Source organism: Entelurus aequoreus, linkage group LG18 (genome assembly GCF_033978785.1).
Source record: "Entelurus aequoreus isolate RoL-2023_Sb linkage group LG18, RoL_Eaeq_v1.1, whole genome shotgun sequence".
NCBI classification, from domain to species: domain Eukaryota; kingdom Metazoa; phylum Chordata; class Actinopteri; order Syngnathiformes; family Syngnathidae; genus Entelurus; species Entelurus aequoreus.
Window position 1 is genome coordinate 14423747 of NC_084748.1, and position 20076 is coordinate 14443822.

At 39.7% G+C, this 20076-nt stretch overlaps 1 protein-coding gene across 1 annotated transcript in view; it reads left to right on the plus strand.

Moving 5' to 3' along the window:
• The window catches only part of LOC133634282 (neuropeptide FF receptor 2-like), a 184614-nt gene that overhangs the window by 159783 nt on the left and 4755 nt on the right, over positions 1-20076 (plus strand). The window contains exon 3 of the mRNA XM_062027408.1: positions 12848-14198. Within this exon, the coding sequence (XP_061883392.1) occupies positions 13477-14198 (722 nt within the window). The 5' untranslated portion in view covers positions 12848-13476. The remainder of the gene's footprint in view (positions 1-12847; positions 14199-20076) is intronic.

Consider the following 20076-nt stretch of genomic DNA (forward strand, 5'->3'; position numbering starts at 1 on the left):
TTTTCTCTCACACACACTACTGAAACACTCTTATACACACTACTGAAACACTTACATACACTACTGAAATGCTCTCACATAAACAACTGAAATGTTTTTCTCTCACACACACTACTGAAATGCTCTCACATAAACAACTGAAATGTTTTTCTCTCACACACACTACTGAAACACTCTTTTACACACTACTGAAATACTCTTATACACACTACTGAAATGCTCTCACATAAACAACTGAAATGTTTTGCTCTCACACACACTACTGAAACACTCTTATACACACTACTGAAACACTCTTATACACACTACTGAAATGCTCACACATAAACAACTGAAATGTTTTTCTCTCACACACAATACTGAAACACTCTTATACACACTACTGAAATGCTCTCACATAAACAACTGAAAAGTTTTTCTCTCACATACACTACTGAAACACTCTTACACACACTACTGAAACACTCTTACACACACTACTGAAACACTCTTACATACACTACTGAAATGTTTTTCTCTCACACACACTACTGAAACACTCTTATACACACTACTGAAACACTTACATACACTACTGAAATGCTCTCACATAAACAACTGAAATGTTTTTCTCTCACACACACTACTGAAACACTTTTATACACACTACTGAAACACTTTTATACACACTACTGAAACACTCTCACACACACTACTGAAACACTCTTATACACACTACTGAAACACTCTTATACACACTACTGAAACACTCTTGTACACACTACTGAAACACTCTTGTACACACTACTGAAACACTCTTATACACACTACTGAAATGCTCTCACGTAAACAACTGACATGTTTTTCTCTCACACACACTACTGAAACACTCTTATACACACTACTGAAACACTCTTGTACACACTACTGAAACACTCTTATACACACTACTGAAATGCTCTCACGTAAACAACTGACATGTTTTTCTCTCACACACACTACTGAAACACTCTTACACACACTACTGAAATGCTCTCACATACACTACTGAAATGCTCTCACATACACTACTGAAATGCTCTCACATACACTTCAGTAGTGTGTATAAGAGTGTTTCAGTGGTGTGTGTGAGAGAAAAACATTTCAGTTGTTTATGTGAGAGCATTTCAGTAGTGTATGTAAGAGGTAATTCTGAATAATGTCCCTAACGGCCCCTCATATGTAATGGTGGTTCCTTGGTCAAAATGTTGCATAGATTGTTTTACAGATCATCTTCAAGTCGCTTTCTGACAGTCGCTTTTGTGGGCGGTCTTCAACTTTAACTTATTTACGTGGCTCACCTTCGACAGCGTCTTCTCCCCGTCATCTTTGTCGTAGCGATGTAGCGTGCAAGGACGGGAGTGGAAGAAGTGTCAAAAGATGGAGCTAACTGTTTTAATGACATTCAGACTTTACTTCAATCAATAACGGAGCAGCATCTCCTCATCCGTGGCTCACTAGTGCAACAACAACGCCCGAAATGTGTCCTGTGAAAAACCGTCCGACCGGAACTTTTAAATAACTAAAGTTCCTTGGGTGAATAATGTAAACTCACTACACCGGTAGTTTTTAGCGCTTCCATGGCGAGATATGTTAGAACTTTACACTACTTTATATTAGAAATGGCAACAGTGGAGGATGAATGCCCCATAACAAGAGGATAGTGAAAAAGAAGAAGCTTATATATAGACTACGGCGTCGACACAAACTACAGTGCACACATTTTCAGGACTTATGCAGATCTCAAATACACATCAGCAGGTACCAGAAGGTAAGAAAATTTGCTTTTGCATAATATTGTGAAACAAAACGCCAGATAATATGTCTGCTAATGGGTGCCATTTTGCGGTCCTTATACACACCATAGTAATACTCGTATCTCTGACTACAGTAGCCCGTAATGGGCCGACAATCCATCAAGCGGTGCGGCTTCAAAGTCGTACTAAAACATTTTGACAGATTTTTTAGCGCCGTGTGCCATGTTCTTTATTTTCAATGGAACATTTAAAGTTTTGGTGATGTTTACTGGCGTTATATTGCAGTCTACACATATCTCTTATGTGTAACTACCATCTACTGGTCACACTTATCATTGCACCATGTACCAATTAAAATTGTGTCGAGGTCGGTAAGCACAACCAGAATTATTCCGTACATTAGGCGCACCGGGTTGCAAGGCGCACTGTCGATTTTTGAGAAAATTGGAGGATTTTAAGTGCGCTTTATAGTCTGAAAAATACGGTAATTGAATTAATGACAGAATTACTCTTTAATAAATGTACAGTGTTCCCTCGTTTAACGCTGGGGTTATGTTCCAAAAAATACCCGTTTTAAGTGAAATCCGTGTAGTAGAAGTTGTTTTTTTTCTTACTTTTTTTATGTGTTTTCGTTCATTATATATTTTTTTCATTTACCGTGCATGTTTTTTTCGTTTACAGGTTGTTTTTTTTATTTGTTTTTTTCCCGTTTACAGTACTGTACAGTATATGTTTTTTCGTTTCCTATATATGTTTTAAAGGCCTACTGAAAGCCACTACTACCGACCACGCAGTCTGATAGTTTATATATCAATGATGAAATCTTAACATTGCAACACATGCCAATATGGCCGGGTTAACTTATAAAGTGCAATTTTAAATTTCCCGCTAAACTTCCGGTTGAAAACGTTTATGTATGATGACGTATGCGCGTGACGTCAATCGTTGAAACAGAACCCCATTGAATCCAATACAAAAAAGCTCTGTTTTCATCTCAAAATTCCACAGTATTCTGGACATCTGTGTTGGTGAATCTTTTACAATTTGTTTAATGAACAATGAAGACTGCAAAGAAGAAAGTTGTAGGTGGGATCGGTGTATTGGCAGCTGGCTGCAGCAACACAACCAGGAGGACTTTGACTTGGATAGCAGACGCGCTAGCCGACGCTAGCCGCTGACCGCACGGATGATCGGGTGAAGTCCTTCTTCCTTCCGTCGATCGCTGGAACGCAGGTGAGCACGGGTGTTGATGAGCAGATGAGGGCTGGCGTAGGTGGAGCGCTAATGTTTTTATCATAGCTCTGTTGCTAAGATAGCTTCAATGGCGTCGTTAGCAACAGCATTGTTAAGCTTCGCCAAGCTGGGAATTATTAACCGTGTAGTTACATATCCATGGTTTAATAGTATTGTTGATCTTCTGTCTATCCTTCCAGTCAGGGATTCATTTATTTTGTTTCTATCTGCATTTGAGCCCGATGCTATCACGTTAGCTCAATAGCTAAAGAGCTTCGCCGATGTATTGTCGTGGAGATAAAAGTCACTGTGAATGTCCATTTCGCGTTCTCGACTCTCATTTTCAAGAGGATATAGTATCCGAGGTGGTTTAAAATACAAATCCGTGATCCACAATAGAAAAAGGAGAAAGTGTGGAATCCAATGAGCCCTTGTACCTAAGTTACGGTCAGAGCAAAAAAGATACATCCTGCACTGCACTGTAGTCCTTCACTCTCACGTTCCTCATCCACAAATCTTTCATCCTGGCTCAAATCAATGGGGTAATCGTCGCTTTCTCGGTCCGAATCTCTCTCGCTGCTGGTGTAAACAAAGAAAAAATGTGAGGAGTCCTTCCTCCTGTGACGTCACGCTACTTCCGGTACAGGCAAGGCTTTTTTTTATCAGCGACCAAAAGTTGCGAACTTTATCGTCGATGTTCTCTACTAAATCCTTTCAGCAAAAATATGGCAATATAGCGAAATGATCAAGTATGACACATAGAATGGATCTGCTATCCCCGTTTGAATAAAAACATTTCATTTCAGTAGGCCTTTAAGTCTGTAAAACCCCTAACTAACCACACACTTTATAACATTTTTCTCAGACAGGCATTAACATTTTCTCACATTTCTCTCCTTTAAACACTCTCAAAGTTCAAACTTTCGTGGATTTAAAAAAAATAAGTACAGTACACTACCGTATTAAAGAATGAAACCAGAGATCAAAACGTGTTTTTTAGGGCTGTAGGATTTTTTTACCACTAAATAAGCCCGGGTTTTATCATAAAGCCCGCAGGATTTCCACACATAAACAGAGTCCCACGATCTTTTTGGCCCTTAAATCCTGCGCTTTTTGGCTTTGTCCTGTATTATAAAGGTGCAAGAGGGCATTTGTTTCCATCCATATTAAAAACTTATTCAGGATTATATCCCCCCCCCTCCACAGTACGCATTCTGTACTGTACATGGCATGAAGATGTAATCGATTACTCTGGAAAGTCATTTATATGTTACTTAAAAAAACAAAACTTCAAATACCTAGAATATGAGAGCATGTGTGCATTCACTAGCCTGTTGCCTAGTGACGTGGGATGTCATCGAGGGTTTCAACGGAGCTGTGTTTGTTTAGCAGTGAGCAGTTTGTCGCCAGATTGCGTCACCGCTGGTTAATAAAGAGACCAAAAGTGCTTCCTTGGCTGTCATATCTTCTTGTCAACAAACGGTGTATTGTTTGGATGGCGAGTCACTTTGACCATTGATTTGCACCCACGGACATTGACGGGCACCCACGTGATTTTGATGGCAATTTTGAATCTTCAAAATAATTTTTGATGAATCAAACTTCTTGTTGTTAGTTTTGCGGCGAGATAGTTCCATCTAACATACTTAAAAAATCCCAAATCACAAAGTCTATTATTGACAAAGTCCAACCAAGATTTCGTTGTGCCCGATAATGAACTAATGACACAGTCATCTTGACTTTGAACACACTGCACACGAGCCACTAGAGGGAAGACTTACTCAACAGCCATGCATGTCACACTAAGGGTAGAGTATAAAACAATGCCAACACTGTCATAAACCTGTGCCATACAGTGAAACCCCACTAAACAACGACGACAAACACATTTTGGAAGAATATTTGCACCGCAACACAACATAAACACTACAGAACAAATTCCCAGAATTCCCTGCAGCACCAACTTTTCCGGGACGATTGATTGATTGATTGAAACTTTTATTAGTAGATTGCAAAGTACAGTACATATTCCGTACAATTGACCACTAAATGGTAACACCCGAATACGTTTTTCAACGTGTTTAAGTCGGGGTCCACGTTTATCAATTCATGGCTACAATATAAACAAACCCCATTGGTGGATCTACACCAAAAATCCACTGTAATGATACCACATACAATAGCGTATGTAGTCGTTACTACTATGATTACATCGATATTTTCTAACATCAATAAAATCTTCTTTCGTTTTTAATTTTTAATTTAAATTTTTATGATCCTGTGACTACTTGTTATCGGATTGATACCCAAATTTGTGGTATCGCCCAAAACTAATGTAAAGTATCAAACAACAGAAGAAGAAATTATTATTACATTTTAACAGAAGTGTAGATAGAACATGTTAAAAGAGAAAGTAAGCAGATATTAAAGGCCTACTGAAATGAATTTTTATTTATTTAAACGGGGATAGCAGATCCATTCTATGTGTCATACTTGATCATTTCGCGATATTGCCATATTTTTGCTGAAAGGATTTAGTAGAGAACATTGACGATAAAGTTCGCAACTTTTGGTCGCTGATAAAAAAAGCCTTGCCTGTACCGGAAGTAGCGTGACGTCGCAGGTTGAAAGGCTCCTCACATTTCCCCATTGTTTACACCAGCAGCGAGAGCGATTCGGACCGAGAAAGCGACGATTACCCCATTAATTTGAGCCAGGATGAAAGATTTGTGGATGAGGCACGTGAGAGTGAAGGACTAGAGTGCAGTGCAGGACGTATCTTTTTTCGCTCTGACCGTAACTTAGGTACAAGGGTTCATTGGATCCCACACTTTCTCCTTTTTCTATTGTGGATCACGGATTTGTATTTTAAACCACCTCGGATACTATATCCTCTTGAAAACGAGAGTCGAGAACGCGAAATGCACATTCACAGTGATTTTATCTCCACGAAAATACATCGGCGAAACACTTTAGCTACGGAGCTAACGTGATAGCATCGGGCTTAACTGCATATAGAAACAAAATAAATAAGCCCCTGACTGGAAGGATAGACAGAAAATCAACAATACTATTAAACCATGGACATGTAACTACACGGTTAATGCTTTCCAGCCTGGCGAAGCTTAACAATGCTGTTGCTAACGACGCCATTGAAGCTAACTTAGCTACGGGACCTCACGGAGCTATGCTAAAAACATTAGCTATCCACCTACGCCAGCCCTCATCTGCTCATCAACACCCGTGCTCACCTGCGTTCCAGCGATCGACGGAAGGAAGAAGGACTTCACCCGATCGGCGGCTAGCGTTGGATAGCGCGTCTGCTATCCAAATCAAAGTCCTCCTGGTTGTGTTGCTGCAGCCAGCGGCTAATACACCGATCCCACCTACAACTTTCTTCTTTGCAGTCTTCATTGTTCATTAAACAAATTGCAAAAGATTCACCAACGCAGATGTCCAGAATACTGTGGAATTTTGCGATGAAAACAGAGCTTTTTGTATTGGATTCAATGGCGTCCGAATACTTCCGTTTCAACCATTGACGTCACGCGCAAACGTCATCATACATAGACGTTTTCAACCGAAAGTTTCGCGGGAAATTTAAAATTGCACTTTATAAGTTAACCCGGCCGTATTGGCATGTGTTGCAATGTTAAGATTTCATCATTGATATATAAACTATCAGACTGCGTGGTCGGTAGTAGTGGCTTTCAGTAGGCCTCTAACAGTAAATGAACAAGTAGATTAATAATTAATTTTGTACCACTTGTCCTTAATCATTTTGACAAAATAATAGAATGATAAATGACACAATATGTTACTGCATATGTCAGCAGACTATATTAGGAGCCTTTGTTTGTTTACTTACTACTGAAAGACAAGTTGTCTTGTATGTTTACTATTTTATTTAAGGACAAAATTGCAATAAGAAACAAATGTTTAATGTACCTAGGATTTTTTTTGTTAAAATAAAGCCAATAATGCAAATTTTTGTGGTCCCCTTTATTTAGAAAAGTACCGAAAAGTACCTAAACACTTTTGTAAGTACCGGTACCAAAATATTGGTATGGTGACAACACTAATACACACACACCGAGCACCCACTGGCAGAAATGTAGATCGGCGCCTATGGTGACGTGTCCTCTTCCTATTTGATATCAAGTTCATTTTAGTGTTGTTGCTTTCACGAGTAAAAATATATTTCCAGCATTGAACTTGCCGCGCTTATGACGCTGTCTTGTTGTTGACATATCACTATCGCTAACAACGTTGTAACAGACCTAAAATGTAATTAATTACTCATTACTAGTAAAAGTAACGGCGTTACTAACGACGTCAGTACGAACCAGGCACTTGACAATCACTCCAGCAGCACTGAGAGCGGCCTTAGCCAAACTAACTCCAAATAATGTTGCAATTTTCAATGCCATCCATCCATCCATTTTTTACCGCTTGTCCCTTTTGGGTGTCGATGCCAACAAAGAAATTGACTAAAAAAAACACCCTAAGTCAGGGGTCGGCAACCCAAAATGTTGAAAGAGCCATATTGGAGCAAAAATACAAAAACAAATCTGTCTGGAGCCGCAAAAAATTAAAAGCCATATTGTGTCATGAGTTATGAATTGAATTAAGATGACTTAAAGGAAACTAAATGAGCTCAAATATAGCTACAAATGAGGCATAATGATGCAATATATACATATAGCTAGCCTAAATAGCATGTTAGCATCGATTAGCTTGCAGTCATGCAGTGACCAAATATGTCTGATTAGCACTCCACACAAGTCAATAAGATCAACAAAACTCACCTTTGTGCACTCATGTACAACGTTAAAAGTTTGGTGGACAAAATGAGACGGAAAAAGAAGTGGCATAAAACACGTCCTAGAAAGTCGGAGAAAGTTATACTTGTAAACAAACTATACGGTGAGTTCAAGGACCGCCAAAATTAGTAGGACAAAACGGCGCTCGGCAAATACTCAAATCAGTGAAGCATGTTTAATATAAACAGTGTGCTTTATAACAATTAGGGAGGTTTGCGTCATGTTTGTCCTCCTACGAAAACCATATTAAAACAAAAACTTTTTTTTTCCCTCATCTTTTTCCATTTTTCATACATTTTTTAAAAAGCTCCAGAGAGCCACTAGGGCGGCGCTAAAGAGCCGCGGGTTGCCGACCCCTGCCCTAAGTAAAGCTCGGGTTTTCCAAAAAATGCGCAAACTCAATGCTAATATACATTGGCTTTGCTATTGACATGCTACTGCTTAGCATTAGCGATTTTACATGGCGAATTCAACACCTTCAAATAGGTTGCATTCACCTGACGTCACGGCCCGCTCGTTAGAGTGTCCGCCCTGAGATCGGTAGGTTGTGAGTTCAAACCCCGGCCGAGTCATACCAAAGATTATAAAAAATGGGACCCATTACCTCCCTGCTTGGCACTCAGCATCAAGGGTTGGAACTGGGGGTTAAATCACCAAAAACGATTCCCGGGCGCGGCCACCGCTGCTGCCCACTGCTCCCCTCACCTCCCAGGGGGGTGATCAAGGGGTGATGGGTCAAATGCAGAGAATAATTTCGGCCACACCTAGTGTGTGTGTGACAGTCATTGGTACTTTAACTTTAACCATGCAAGACTCGAAGTGGTGTCACGGCGTTCTGGGCGGCATTTTGTCTTTCTCGAAGAAAAAAGCCCCGTGCTTGCGTTGTTTCAGGCTGATGAAACCATTTAAATCGCAAAAAAGGATAAAAGTCTCCTCAGGTTTCCTCGAGATGTAAATCAAGGAGGGCGAAAGATTAAAAAGTATAAAGTATAAAGGAGCAGTGATAACTTTCTTGAAGGTTTTGTCCGATGTATTTTTAAAGGCCTACCGAAATGAGATTTTCTTATTTAAACGGGGATAGCATGTCCATTCTATGTGTCATACTTGATCATTTCGCGATATTGCCATATTTTTGCTGAAAGGATTTAGTAGAGAACATCGACGATAAAGTTCGCAACTTTTGGTCGCTGATAAAAAAAAGCCTTGCCTGTGCCGGAAGTAGCGTGACGTCACAGGTTGTGGAGCTCCTCACATCCGCACATTGTTTACAATCATGGCCACCAGCAGCGAGAGCGATTCAGACCGAGAAAGCGACGATTTCCCCATTAATTTGAGCGAGGATGAAAGATTCGTGGATGAGGAAAGTGAGAGTGAAGGATTAGAGGGCAGTGGAAGCGATTCAGATAGGGAAGATGCTATGAGAGGCGGGTGGGACCTGATATTCAGCTGGGAATGACTAAAACAGTAAATAAACACAAGACATATATATACTCTATTAGCCACAACACAACCAGGCTTATATTTAATATGCCAAAAATTAATCCCGCATAACGAACACCTCCCCCCTCCCGTCCATATAACCCGCCAATACAAATCAAACACCCACACAACACACTCAATCCCACAGCCCAAAGTACCGTTCACCTCCGCAAAGTTCATACAGCACATATATTTCCCCAAAGTTACGTACGTGACATGCACGTACGTGACATGCACGTACGTAACGTAATGTTTGGAAGCCGCAGCTGCGTACTCACGGTACCGCGTATCCAACTCAAAGTCCTCCTGGTAAGAGTCTCTGTTGTCCCATCTCCACAAGCATGCATATCCAACTCAAAGTCCTCCTGGTAAGAGTCTCTGTTGTCCCAAGCCAATGGTAAACGTTCGGGAATGTAAACAATGAAACACCGGCTACGTGTTTGTGTTGCTGCAGCCGGCCGCTAATACACCGCTTCCCACCTACAGCTTTCTTCTTTGCTATATCCATTGTTCATTAAACAAATCGCAAAAGATTCACCAACACAGATGTCCAGAATACTGTGGAATTTTGCGATGAAAACAGACGACTTAATAGCTGGCCACAATGGTGTCCCTAAAATGTCCGCTACAATCCGTGACGTCACGCGCAAACGATCATCATACCGAGACGTTTTCAGCAGGATATTTCGCGGGAAATTTAAAATTGCACTTTACTAATCTAACCCGGCCGTATTGGCATGTGTTGCAATGTTAAGATTTCATCATTGATATATAAACTATCAGACTGCGTGGTCGGTAGTAGTGGCTTTCAGTAGGCCTTTAACATTTCGTATTCCCATTGAAGTATTATTGTGACGACCATCTTGTTACGTTTCCTTGGTTTGTGTTGATTTCCTGTGTAGCGCTCTTATTTTTGGTTCCTTTTCCTGCGTGTCTCCCAGGTGGCTCTTTTCCCCTCACCTGCTGGGGATTGGCAGCCTGGCCACACCTGGTAGTGGTTGTCAATCAGCTGGTTCTATGCCTGCCTCGCCCTTTCGCCAGCGCTCGAGAGTTGAGCTTTTACCATAGGCAGCAATCATAAATGAATCTTTCGGCCCATACACCATGTTCACGTCTATAGTTATGTTTTGATAATGACGGGGAAAAACATGCTGCTCGTAAACGGCGCGTACAACAACAGCAACGAACATGGCTGTAGACGCGAAGCTAAATAACGAAATGCAACCTTACCCGAGCAAAAACGATGCATATTTATCCGGGACAGTCTTGATACCAATGTCCTTGACCTCCGTGCTTTTCATCTGTTTTGTCGTGTAAAATAACGAAACGGTAGGACGCAAAGACTTAAATCAACATGACCATCAACTTTAGTAGATCTTTATTAGTTAGAGTTCTGTGCAGGGCTAACAATTGGTTGACGCGTCGTGCACCCTGAACTCCATTGTAAAAATGTATGTTTCTACATTTGTTGTTTGTTCTATTTTATTTTATGCTTAAATCTACCATGTTAGTTTGCATGTTCTCCCCGTGACTGTGTGGGTTCTCTCCGGGTACCCCGGCTTCCTTCCACCTCCAAAGACATGCACCTGGGGATAGGTTGATTGGCAACACTAAAATTGGCCCTAGTGTGTGAATGTGAGTGTGAATGTTGTCTGTCTATCTGTGTTGGCCCTGTGATGAGGTGGCGACTTGTCCAGGGTGTACCCCGCCTTCCGTCCGAATGCAGCTGAGATAGGCTCCAGCACCCCCCCCCCCCCACCCCCCCCCCCCCTCCCCCGCGACCCTGAACTGGACAAGCGGTATAAAATAGCTGTATAATCACTCGCCATACAGCAATAGATGATATCTGTCTATTACCTGACACCTTCTATGTTAGCTACGTCTCTTTGTTTTTAATGTCTATTTTCTATTTTCTGCTGGATTTACTCTCTATTTTATGCTGCAGCTGTCACATATACTGTAATATTGTACATGGTAATTGTTATATATTGTATATATGATATAGACATGATATAATACAATATATCAGTATATATGATATACTGTACATATATTATGTAAATATTACGTATATAAGTTATATTTTATATCACTATATTTACTCTATTTATATCTGCATTGTCCTTTCCATCCTTACACTTTCCATCATTGTAACTGAGCTACTGTGTGGAACAATTTCCCTTGTGGATCATTAAAGTTTGTCTAAGTCTAAGTCTAAAATGGATGGATGGAATCTACCATGTTCACATTGGTTAAGTTTGTAGTTATGTAACCTTTAATTTAGCTACTATGTTGTCATTTTGGAAAGCTGTTTTGATTGTATTATTTATAATTGTAATATTTGGATGATGATGAATGAATGTGTTGTGGCAATTGCGGATGCTTTTCCAAACACGTCTTTAATGGTGAACATGATAATCCTAAAACAGGGAAGTTATAGCTTTTTAAATACTCTCGAGACAAAGTCCAAGTCCATGCTGTTCTTCATCGTTTTTTCCCCAGAATTTTTTCAACCAACTCAAAGTGTTTTGCCAAGGGGATTATTTGTAATATGTTCATTTTCAGAATTTTCTTGTTGTATTTTATGCCAAAAAAGTAAGACAAAGACAACAATTCGAAGTTGTCTTTTATTTTAAAATTATTATGCCATGATTTTATCCGTCCGGCCCGCGTGGGAACAGATTTTCCTCCATGCGGGCCCCTGAGCTAAAAAAAATTCAGTTTGGCACCCCTGGCTTAGAACATTTTGTCAATTCCTTTCTAAACAAAACTTGTCACAGAAAATGAAGAATTGTGTGAAAACCAGGAATCGTTCTATTGTGCCAATAAATTTTAAAATGTTGGAATGGTTGGTTGAGTAATGGTGAAGAGACATGGATATTCACACAATAACTCTTATTTAATGTGCCTCATTAATTAACTTGTCTAGAAGACATTCACACACACTCCCTTATCTCGTATCTGATGCTCTCTCTCTATATATGTGTGTGTGTGTGTGTGTGTGTGTGTGTGTGTGTGTGTGTGTGTGTGTGTGTGTGTGTGTGTGTGTGTGTGTGTGTGTGTGTGTGTGTGTGTGTGTGTGTGTGTGTGTGTGCGTGTGCGCGCACCTTCCTTTCCTGCCTTGGACTCCCGTTCAGTCTTTCAGCGGCGGGCTTGCAGAGCTCTCGCCTGCGTGCCGCCGGAGCGCAGACAGCATCCCATAGCGGACTGGTTCTGTACGGGCTAATTGTTTAATTTGTCAGCCTCGTTAGCACCTTCACCCTTTCAGCGCAGCATCAGGTGAGTAAAGCCCAGCTTTTTCTTTCCCCACTTCAGACCCGGGGGTCGCACTTCTGCAGTCATGTATTCTAACATTTGACTTCCTATTGAATTATTGACGGCCAGGGGCAGAGAGGGCTCGTCAAGCTGGAGAATAAGAATGACCTGTTAATCAATCGCCATTGTTGTTTTTAGCATGCGATTCACGCTGCTTTACCCGCCCCCAACCCCATCTTTTTGACGCCTTTTAAGGACCAAAAAACCTATTTCCCTCCACAGGCAGACCCGAGGAGTGAGGAAGAGGAGCAGTTGGCTTCGTCACACGTGGGATTCACCTGCCTGGAAGGCGAGAAATTCTATCAGACGCAGATGACTTGGTGACAGCCCCTCGCGGCAATGGAGGAACAAATAAGGCAGCCTGGATGAGGACTTGGGCGTTTTGGGTTTTCTGTTCACGCTCCAAAAACTAAAGCCGGGCATTTAAACTGATGTCTTGTCTTTCTTTTGGACTCTTCTGCTCCTCGTCTGCAACTTTGGATGGACTTTAAGGAGAGATTCGTGCAGTGTTGCAACTATTGAAGAGACTAAGTCAAAAGTCTGTTCCAGGGTTTTGAATGGATTGCCACCATTGCAAAGAACGCTAATAGAACTGTGCCGTCAGAAAGCTGTTAGACCATGTTTGGTCATGGTTCAATTTCAAGTGAGCACAAAAGTACTCCATGAAATTAAGGCATTTGTAATCAAAACAAGCGACTGTTTTAACTACAAGGGCAAAGAAAATGCTAAAAGACTTTAAAGCTGGGATGAAGGTCGATTAGTTGTGGTGTTCCTGTGGACGATGGATGAACTTCCGCATTCCTGTTTGAGTTTTGGACCAAATTTCCTGTGAAGTCGATCGTCCAGGCAGCATGTACTCTCTGCAAAACCGTCCCACAGACTGGAGCTCGGCGCAGCCCAGCTTCTCTCCGCCCCAGGAAAGACTCAACGCCACGCCCGGCCTCAGCGGCGCCCTCATGCTGTCGCCCCCGGTGCAGTCCGCCCCGGGCCACACCCTCCCGTCCCTCAACGAGCTGGCCGACCTGGAGAGCATGCTGCTGTGGACGCTGCACGAGCCCAGCACCATCGCCCTGATGCTCATGTACTGCCTGTCCTTCGTTCTGGGCTTCGTGGGCAACCTGATGTCCCTGCGCGTCCTCACCAACAGACGCAGCCGGCGGCTGGCGGGCATCAGCGCCACCCGCACCCTGCTGGTTAACCTGGCCGTGTGCGACCTGGCCGTGGTGTGCGTGTGCATGCCCATCACGCTGGCCAGTCAGATCTACACCGCCTGGGTTTACGGGGACCTCCTGTGTCGAGCCGTGCCCTTCACGCAAGCCGTCTCCGTGTCGGCCAGCGTTCTGACGCTAACCGTCATCAGCGTCAACCGTTACTACAGCGTCCGCTCGCCGCTGAGGGCCCGCTCCATGTTCACACGTCGACGCATCCTGGCAACGGTCGGCGTGGTGTGGGCTGTATCGTCCGTGATCTGCGCACCCATCGCTGTGATGAACCGGCGGCGCGAGATCAGCTTTGGGGCGTTCGCCATCTTGGTTTGTCAGGAGGAGTGGCCTAAGCCTCGCCTAAAACAAGGGTAAGTACGCCAAAAGGTGTCAAAACGAATGACGTGTACTCCAGCAGCTATGTTTACATGTGCAATGTTTCTCTAATCTTATCTAAAACTTGGTTGACCGGAATTCCAAATCAACTGTTTACAGTTAAACACTAACTCAAATTGATCCAATCATGATGTGATTATTCATGCGCCAAACATTTAGTTAGAATAATCCATCTGAGCATGCGCAGAAATGTCTTTTTCCCCAGAATTAGTAGAAGAAACTACTTGTAAACAAACCTCGACTCAATTGTACTCATCATGTTTAATTTCCCTCGTCTTTGGCGCAGTGTTTTTGCACATCAGCTGGTGTTATCGTCCTGATGAACCACTCAGTTGTTGTTGCAGTCCTCAGGCGTGTTAACATTTCCCTCCTCCAAAACAACATCTACGCCGTTGAAAGACAAGTTCGACAGCATCGATTTCCCATAAAGTCCTCAACAGACAGTGAAACTGGGAGCTGGCGGGGTCAGAACAACTTTAACCGTTTTGACTTTTAGCATTGTAGGGAAAGCCTTCAAACTTGTCCAACAGTTTTGATCTGGTTGATAGTTTGGTCAATTCAAGCTTCCTGCAGTTTTTCATGAACTACTTTCATCCAAGTAGGCTTCGTCAGTTCATGGTTCATAGACTTAGATTGGTCAGATCTAGTCTTCGACTTAGATTGGTTGGACTAGATCTGACCAGGCTAAGTTTAAATATAAGATTTAATCACACAAATCCAACCTCCTTGGATGAGAGGCAAAACCTCTTCTAAGACAAACCGAACAGTCCAATTGCGATCAATTAAATGATCCAGATAGATCTAGTCTTAGACTTCAATTGGTCGGCTCTAGTCTTAGACTTAGATTGGTCAGCTCTAGATCTGACTAGATCTGACCAATCTAAGTCTTAAGTCTAAGACTAGATCTGACCAGAGGGTCTATGAGCATTAAATGATTACGTCTATTTGGATGAGAGGAGAAACGTCTTCTAAGACAAACCAAACAGTCCATTTGTGATCGATTAAATGATCTAGTCTTAGACTTCGATTGGTGGGATGTAGTCTAAGACTGAGATTGATCAGCTTTAGATCTGACTAGATGTGACCAATATAAGTCTCAAATCTAAGACTAGATCTGACCAGACAATCTATGAGCATGAACTGATGAAGCCTGTTTGGAGGAGGGGCGAAACATCTTCTAAGACAAATCGAACAGTCCATCTGCGATCAATTAAATGTCTTAGACTTGGATTGGATGGATCTAGTCTTGGACTTACTTTGGTCAGATTTAGATCTGACCAATCTTAGTCTTAAGTCAAAGACTAGATCTGAACAGATGGTCTATGAGCATTAAATGACGTCTATTTGGATGAGAGGTAAAACCTCTTCTAAGACAAACCGAACAGTCCATTTGCGATCAATTAAATGATCCAGCAAGATCTAGTCTTGGACTTCAATTGGTCGGATCTAGTCTTAGACTTAGATTGGTCAGATCTAGATCTGGCTAGATCTGACCAATCTAAGTCTTAAATCTAAGACTAAATCTGACCAGATGGTCTATGAGCATTGAATGACATCAATTTGAATGAGAGGCGAAACGTCTTCTAAGACAAACCAAACAGTCCATTTGCGATCGATTAAATGATCTATCCAGATCTAGTCTTGGACTTAGATTGATCTGAGACTGAAATTGATCAGCTTTAGATCTGACTAGATCTAACCAATATAAGTCTTAAATCTAAGACTAGATCTGACCAGACAATCTATGAGTATGAACTGATGAAGCCTGCTTGGAGGAAAGGCGAAACCTCTCCTAAGACAAACCAAACAGTCTATTTGCGATCAATTAAACGATCTCGCTAGATCTAGTCTTAGACTTTGATTGGTTGGATCTAGTCTTAGACTTAGTTTGGTCAGATCTAGATCTGATCAATCTAAGTCTTAAGTCTAAAACTAAATCTGACCAGATGGTCTATGAGCTATGAATGACATCTATTTGAATGAGAGGCGAAACGTCTTCTAAGACAAACCAAACAGTCCATTTGTGATCGATTAAATGATCTATCCAGATCTAGTCTTAGAATTAGATTGGTCGGATCTAGTGTTAGACTTAGATTGTTCAACTTTAGATCTGACTAGATCTGACCAATATGAGTCTTAAATCTAAGACTAGATCTGACCAGACAATCTATGAGTATGAACTGATGAAGCCTGCTTGGAGGAGAGGCGAAACGTCTCAAATCGAACAGTCCATTTGCGATCAATTAAAACGATCTAGCTAGATGTAGTCTTAGACTTTGATTGGTTGGATGTAGTCTTAGACTTAGATTGGTCAGATTTATATCTGACCAATCTTAGTCTTAGATCTAAGACTAGATCTGACCAGATGGTCTATGAGCATTAATGGCGTCTATTTGGATGAGAGGCAAAACGTCTTCTAAAACAAACCAAACAGTCCATTTGTTATTGATTAAATGATCTAGCCAGATTTAGTCTTAGACTTAGATTGGTCGGATCTAGTCTTAGACTTAGATTGGACAGATCTAAGTATTAAGTCTAAGACTAGAGCTGACCAGAACGGTCTATGAGCATGAACTGATGAAGGCCTCCTTGGATGAGAAGCGTAACGTCTTCTAAAACAAACCGAACAGTCCATTTGCGATCGATTGAATGCCCTGAGAATAACAAGAAAGTTGTATTGTCAACAAACCTCATTCGGGTTCCCTCCCGCCATATTTGCTGCTCGGTGTAAACATCCGGCTGTCTCAAAGGCGGAAACGCGTAATGCGGACATGGCACACCTCCGTAGTGAAGGTGATTTTACCTCAACCACAGAGACACGATTCGAATAGGTGTGTACATGGACTCGGAATAAAATCGGTATAAACCCCCTTCTCTTGTTCGGCATGAAATTTTCTTTCCGGATCATAATCTTCCGATTGATGTGTTTATATGAAGCATTTTTTAATCTGAATGGGCCTTTATTCTGATTATTGGTTTCCATGTAAACGTTGCTAATTTGAGACTTTTGGGAAAGCATCCCTCTCATTTTATTTTACCTTTCTTTTCAAAGGAGAATAGGGATCACTAACTGGCGAACCCAGTCCGAACCCAGACACCTTCCTATACGGATCTGGACTTAGTCCGTTAATTATTTAAGTACTTTAGTTTTTGCCAGAGTATTTCTATTTTTTAATGGACTTTACGGTTGATCAGATCAGGAAATGCATTGAAAGTTAAGCCATCTCACAAAATACTGCACAGCAATCAAATATGTGCATTTAGGCAGTGTACATGGCGACCTTAAAGAAAAGCGAAGCAAGTGAGATGTAAGAAGGAGTGCTATCCGGGGAAATAAAAGTGAAACAATGGAGACTTGCGCAGAGGAAGAACAGACAAGTGAGCATTAGAGGAGAAAGAAGAACAATACGTCTCTACTTGCTATTTCTGTCCGTGACCAGTGGCCTTGGAGGGTGTAGACAGAAGACAACGCCGAGTCTGAGACAACAGAATAATAAATAAACATGGCGCTAAAATCATTTATGTTCATACTTTCCTCTGGAAGCACAAAACTAGTTTGTCTCATGTCCAGGGACCGTGACTCTAATTAAACATCATTGAAATGACAATATGACACAAAGTTCTTTAGAGGGGAACTGCTTTTTTTAATTGAATTTTGCCGTTCACAATCATTATGAGGGACAAGAACACACGTCTATCTTTCTTTTTTTTTTAGGATTTTAAAGATGATTAAAAAACGTGTGAATGATGCAGCGAACAGGAGTCACCGTTGTAGCCTTCAAAGCCTCTAAAACAACTTCAAACCCCTCCATCAACATTTTTTATACACACTGCAAGTATATATATAATGTAGTAACAGACACCCTCATAACAATATGTAATATGTACAATATACACACATCAAGTTTATATGTAATGTAGTAACAGACACCTTCATAACAATATGTAATATGTACAACATACAAACTGCAAGTATATATATAATGTAGTAACAGACACTTTCATAATATGTAATATGTACAATATACACACTTCAAGTATATATATATATAGTTATAACAGACACCTTCATAACAATATGTAATATGTTTTATATACAAACTGCAAGATATATATATAATGTAGTAACAGACACCTTCATAACAAAATGTAATATGTACAATATACACACTGCAAGTATATATATAATGTAGTAACAGACACCTTCATAACAATATGTAATATGTACAACCATACACACTGCAAGTATATATATAATGTAGTAACAGACACTTTCATAATAAGTAATATGTACAATATACACACTTCAAGTATATATATAATGTCATAACAGACACCTTCATAAACAATATATAATATGTTTTATATACAAACTGCAAGTATATATATAATGTAGTAACAGACACCTTCATAACAATATGTAATATGTACAACATACACACTGCAAGTATATATATAATGTAGTAACAGACACTTTCATAATAAGTAATATGTACAATATACACACTTCAAGTATATATATAATGTCATAACAGACACCTTCATAACAATATGTAATATGTTTTATATACAAACTGCAAGTATATATATAATGTAGTAACAGACACCTTCATAACAATATGTAATATGTACAACATACACACTGCAAGTATATATATAATGTAGTAACAGACACTTTCATAATAAGTAATATGTACAATATACACACTTCAAGTATATATATAATGTCATAACAGACACCTTCATAACAATATGTAATATGTTTTATATACAAACTGCAAGTATATATATAATGTAGTAACAGACACCTTCATAACAATATGTAATATGTACAACATACACACTGCAAGTATATATATAATGTAGTAACAGACACTTTCATAATATGTAATATGTACAATATACACACTTCAAGTATATATATAATGTAGTAACAGACACCTTCATAACAATATGTAATATGTACAATATACAGACTGCAAGTATATATATAATGTAGTAACAGACACCTTCATAACAATATGTAATATGTACAATATACACACTGCAAGTATATACAATGTAATAACAAACACCTTCATAACAATATGTAATATGTTTTATATACAAACTGCACGTATATATATAATGTAGTAACAGACACCTTCATAACAATATGTAATGTTTTATATACAAACTGCAAGTATATATATATATATATATATATATATATATATGTATATATATATATATATATATATATATATATATATATATAATGTAGTAACACACACTTTCATAACAATATGTAATATGTACAATATACACACTGCAAGTATATATATAATGTAGTAACAGACACTTTCATAATATGTAATATGTACAATATACACACTTCAAGTATATATGTAATGTAGTAACAGACACCTTCATAACAATATGTAATATGTTTTATATACAAACTGCAAGTATATATATAATGTAGTACAGACACTTTCATAATATGTAGTATGTTTTATATACACACTGCAAATATATATATAATGTAGTAACAGACACTTTCATAACAATATGTAATATGTACAATATACACACTGCAAGTATATATATAATGTAGTAACAGACACTTTCATAATATGTAATATGTTTTATATACACACTGCAAATATATATATATATATATATAATGTAGTAACAGACACCTTCATAACAATATGTAATATGTACAATATACATACTGCAAGTATATATATAATGTAGTAACAGACACTTTCACAATATGCAATATGTTTTATATACACACAGCAAGTATATATATAATGTAGTAACAGACACCTTCATAACAATATGTAATATGTACAATATACTCACTGC